This window comes from Crocodylus porosus, unplaced genomic scaffold, assembly GCF_001723895.1.
Source record: "Crocodylus porosus isolate Cpor-Errol unplaced genomic scaffold, CroPor_comp1, whole genome shotgun sequence".
Lineage (NCBI taxonomy): Eukaryota > Metazoa > Chordata > Crocodylia > Crocodylidae > Crocodylus > Crocodylus porosus.
The window spans coordinates 62675768-62680806 of NW_017728918.1; the positions used below are offsets into that span (position 1 = coordinate 62675768).

General features: G+C 39.9%; 1 protein-coding gene across 2 annotated transcripts in view; it reads right to left on the reverse strand.

Annotated features, from left to right (window-relative positions):
• LCA5 (LCA5, lebercilin) overlaps positions 1-5039 on the reverse strand; it is a 36219-nt gene that overhangs the window by 18770 nt on the left and 12410 nt on the right. For both annotated transcript variants that reach the window (XM_019537663.1, XM_019537664.1), the window contains exon 3: positions 2186-2715. In XM_019537663.1, coding sequence (XP_019393208.1) covers positions 2186-2715 — 530 coding nt within the window. The remainder of the gene's footprint in view (positions 1-2185; positions 2716-5039) is intronic.

Consider the following 5039-nt stretch of genomic DNA (forward strand, 5'->3'; position numbering starts at 1 on the left):
GTTTGTAATGAGATTTACTTATACCTGTTATTTTTTTAAAAAGAGAAAAAAATTAGTATTTTATTGATGATTTTTAAAAAATCCAATTAAAAAAAAAATCATCGATTTTTATCCACCCTGGTCAGGCTTGACTGTGTAGTTTTGCCAACAGGTTAGACAACAGATTTGTATAGGATTGTCTGGAGGAGGATGATCCTGCCTCAGATGAGGTTAGACTAGAAGAACTCTGGAGGTCCCTTCCAGCCCTACTTCCCTATGATTTCTGTAAAATGTATGGTTATCACATGACAGGATAAAACAGAACCAAGACTGCTTGGGTGCCCAAACTGTTCATTTCCATATCTTGACATGTTGGTATTTCATTTAAGCTTAACTTTACACAAATTATAAGGATAGGCAATTCAAAGCTATTTTAAATAATTATACCATCTCCAATTACTTTATGTTACTCATACAGTTGTTCAACTTAAACTCCATCTTAACAACCAAATAGGAGTGTAATATAAAATTGTTAGGGGTCTTATGAGTGATATTAGTGGGAATTAAAGTTACAGAGGTAATGAAATAGTTTTAACTGAATGGACTTTATTTTTCATTAATGACTTGGATGATGGGACTGAGTGCACACTTAAATTTGCAGATGACACTAAGTTGGATGAAGTGGCAGACACTCTAAAGGGCAGGGCTAGGACCCAGAAAGACCTGGATAAATTAGGAAAATGGTCCATAATCAATCTGATAAAATTCAACAACAGCAAGTACAAAGTTCTGCACTTGGGATGGATTAACTGCATGCCCATATATGGCCTGGGAAATAAGTGGCTAGGTGGCAGTACTACAGAGAAGGGTCTGGGGGTTACAGTGAGTATAAGCCAACACTGTGTCCTTGTTGCACAAAAGGCCAACAGTATATTGGGTTGTAAAAACAGGAGTGTCACTGGTAAATCAAGGGAAGTGATTACTTCACTCCGTTTCAGCACTAGTGAGGATTTGACTACAGTACTGTGTCTAGTTTTGGGCTCCAAACTTCAAGAAAGAGGTGGGCAGATTGGAGACAGTTCAGCAAAGAGCAACAGAAATGATTAGGGACCTGGGAAGCAGGCCTTTGAGGAAAGGCTGAAAGAACTAGGGTTCTTTAACGTTCCCAGTCTCCTGATCATCAGCTGATTGGGAGCCCTCCAGGGCTCAAGCCACAGAGTGCTCCCAAGTTATGTATATTAATGTACACAACTTTGTGGTCCGTTTCCTGTTTTTTGTGCCATTAATCATCTGAGTGCATGGCTGGGTTATACTTTAAAGACACAATTAACTGGTTGTTCATGTCTTCAGTGGGACATTTTCCACAGGCCTGAGGACAGTCAGGCACTGGAACAAGCTACGTAGAGAAATTATGGAATATCCATCCCTGGAAGTTCTCAAAAGCAGTTTAGTCAGGGACAATCCTGCCTTGGGTAGGGGGCTGGACAAGATGACCTTGTGTAGATTACAGAAAAGTAGGGCTGGATAAATAAATAATGATTCTATTTCACACGTGTAAACTTTTTTGCTGAATAGGATGTTAACACCAAGCACAATATTCCTAAAAAAAATACCTACAGGTGGTGTGCTTTAAGAGCATGAGTTCATGGTTTAAGAGCATGGAGTTCATTTGAACAAAAGCTAATTTTTTGTATGCTGACCTGAACACTAGGCTGTATGGAACATATGCAAACTGAATTAAACTGGCTTAAACAATTTTAAAAAGACAAATAATGTATTTTATAGAGATTCAGCATAGTCATCCCATAAAATTTTTGAAGATTCTTCTTTAATACACATTTCTCAAACAGCAGAAAGTAAAGAAAATTACATTAGCGGCATGGATTTCTGGCAACGTGTATTACCGAGTTTAAAAATGACAAGTATAAATTTTCAATATTTATAATATAACACACAAGTAACTTACATTGTATATAACTGAAGTATGGCATTTATTGTATATGACCATACACTATTATGATACAAACAGTTTACATGGTGCTATTCATCTCCAACAGGAATTATTTTCCATTCACTTTATAGCCATAAAAGAGATAATGTAACTTTATAATGTAATTTATGAACCTCATGCTGGAGAGAAACATCTCTACTAAAATTCTGATGAATATCAGAAAAGGTAAATAAATCAAAGGAAAAATCATCTCACCTTAATTCTCCTCTCATTGTCTTCCAGTTTGTTCTCTGCCAAGGCTAATTTCTTTGCCAATTCATCTCTTTCAACAAGGTGCTTATCTTCAGAAAGCTTTTTGAGTTTTTGCAGAGAATTTTTTGTCCTGTACAATTCATCCTCTGAATCTTTCAGTCTCCTTTCAGTAGTACGCTCTCTCTCTTGAGATTTTCTTAAACGCTCCCTTAATATTCTAACCTCATTGTTATGTCGAGCAAGGAGCTGGGAGATTTCATTTTCTGTATCTTCAAACTTATTCAAGGCTTTTTCTTGCCGATACTGCAGCCGCTTCAGTGCCCTGTTTTCTTTCTGCAGCTCATCTAGTTTGATGTGGAGTTCAGTGAGTTCATTTCGAAGCTCATTGATTTTCAGCAGCCTGGCAGAGAGAACCCTTTTGGTAACAAGATCTACATCTTTTGCAGGAGAATCCCTATTGAGACTCTGGGACCGAAAGCCCCACCGTGTCCCTCTTTTGCTTGGTGCATATTTGGGGCCCAATTTCTTAGAGGCTAAGAAATAAAAACAAGAAAGCATTTTACTGCAAGAAACTCAGAAAAGCCTGCTGCTATTTTACTTAAGAAGAATCACCTTTGAAAGCAAGCCCTTTTCTCCTGAATTATTACAACTGCATTATAAAATTCTTTAGGAAAAAAGAAACAAACAAAAAACCCAAACAACCACACAAAAAGGTTTTTCATTTTTATAGCTACAATATTTGTATTTATGATATACTGCAAATTATGCTGTGTGCAGCCTCAAAATGAAATCATTATAAAGTAATCAGCTGTAATAATAAAACCAGAAATAATGCAGGTACAATAATCAACACTAAGTCTTTCTGATTTTATAACAGAATATTTTTGTAATAGAAAAACTGTGTTATGATGCTCTCAGCAATTTCCAGGTGCCCTTAAAATGGCAACAATCACCAGAACTTGGGCTAGATTTATATTAGGCCTGCTGCAATTCTATGAGACAAATTCAATAGACCTTATGTAGTAATGTTAGATGCTAATTGTTGTACTTGATTGCAAGACAAGAAAGTGATACTAATATAATTAGGAACAAAACTGAACAAGTTAATAGGCATGTCACAAATTATTTCCCACACAATGTCATAACTTGAGTGCCAACAGACATAGATCTCAAAACATTTTGAATATAATCTCATTCAAGATGGACACAAAGGCCCAAATTCTATTTCACTCTGAAGACATCCAAGTGATCCACTTTCACATTGCTAGAATTAAACCATTAACACAGAGTCCGCCTCCTCAATATTTTTTGTCCAAAAGTGAAGATGAAGATATGTTACACAAGTTGACAAAACAGTTGTTTTCTGAGGATCTGAACGAGGTGGAATTGGCATGCACTAGGGGGCTTAAGTACCTCCTATGTACTACAGGCAAAACAGGACTTGGACAAACTTTTAATGCAGACAAACCTCTATTCCCCACTGACACTTAGTATATCTGCCTGCAGAGTGCACCCCATGGCAGAGCAACTGCATTGAGATTTTTTACTTACATCTTCCCTTAAGGATTTTGCACTTATGGTCATCCAATATCATTTCTGTCTGAGGCTCAGTTTTTTTCTAGCTTGGGTCATACACAATACTCTGTTCTTTTTCATACAAGGATCATTTGGAATGTTAAATTTAGGTATGAAAGAGTGAAGAACCAGGTATCCTACAAGATTCAACGCCCATGTTTCTATGGATTAGGATGAAAGTATGAACTCAGATTTTGTTTTTCAATTCTTTTTAAGTAATCCCTATCAGGGAGAAGATCGAGAATTCTCATGTGTTTTGTACTTCGGACCATCCATATAAATCTGGCAATGGAACATAATTACTGCCATAAGTTCTAAAAAACACTAGACATGATGATATGCCATCATGTAAACAGCTTCATTTGGGATTACATGACCAAAACTAAGAACTACTCTCTTTCTTCCATAACTTACTGCAATGGAACCATGGCAAGTTTGTTTCCTGGAGGCCTAGTTGTGTTTAGGGATGTCAGCTGCACACACGCTGAGCACTACGCCAACTCTACAAAGGCCAACAGAGAAAAGAGCCTGAGGACATAAGCCACTGGCATTCCACAGACTTTAAGGCTAGAGCTGTTAGTCATACCTTCTGTGCAACATAAGCTACAGAATTTCATTGAGTGATTCTTCCCAAATCATTCCCTAACTTCTGATGGTCTAAAATAGGACTAGGCAAAATATACCCTGTGGGCTGCATCTGTCTCCATGCAGACTGGACCTGGAGCCCTGTGGGCAGGGCATGCTCAGCTGGTGGATGGGATGGGGCCATAGGCAGGGAGTGGTAGCTGGGAGCAGGACAAGCAGGCGAGTCCGGGATCGTGGAGCAGTGACAGCAGCACAGGGCCAGGGCCCAGGGCAGAGCCATAATCTGCTTCCTGGACGTCCCTGCCTGTGAAACTGGCTCCTGTAGCAAGGAGGTGTGGAAATTGGATTGCAGCTCTGCTCTGGGCCACGACCCTGTGCTGTCACGACCGTGTGATCTTGGGCCTTCCCGCAGCTCTCATCCATCCAGCCAAGCATGCACTGCTCATGGGGGTCCCACCTGGTCTCCATTGAGACCCCACTGACCCGCTTTGTTTGGTGGACCCAGCAGTGCTGGGCAAATGGGCCTGGATAGGTTGCCTCCCCTCCCCGCCGCTCCATGATCACCTCTTGGCCAAACTGCCCAGTTGTGGCCTTGGCTCCACCACGATCTGCTGGCTGGGAAACTGGCTCCGTGGTCGGACCCAGAGGGTTGTAATTAATGGCAGTCACTCATCGTGGTGCCCTGTGACCAGTGGGG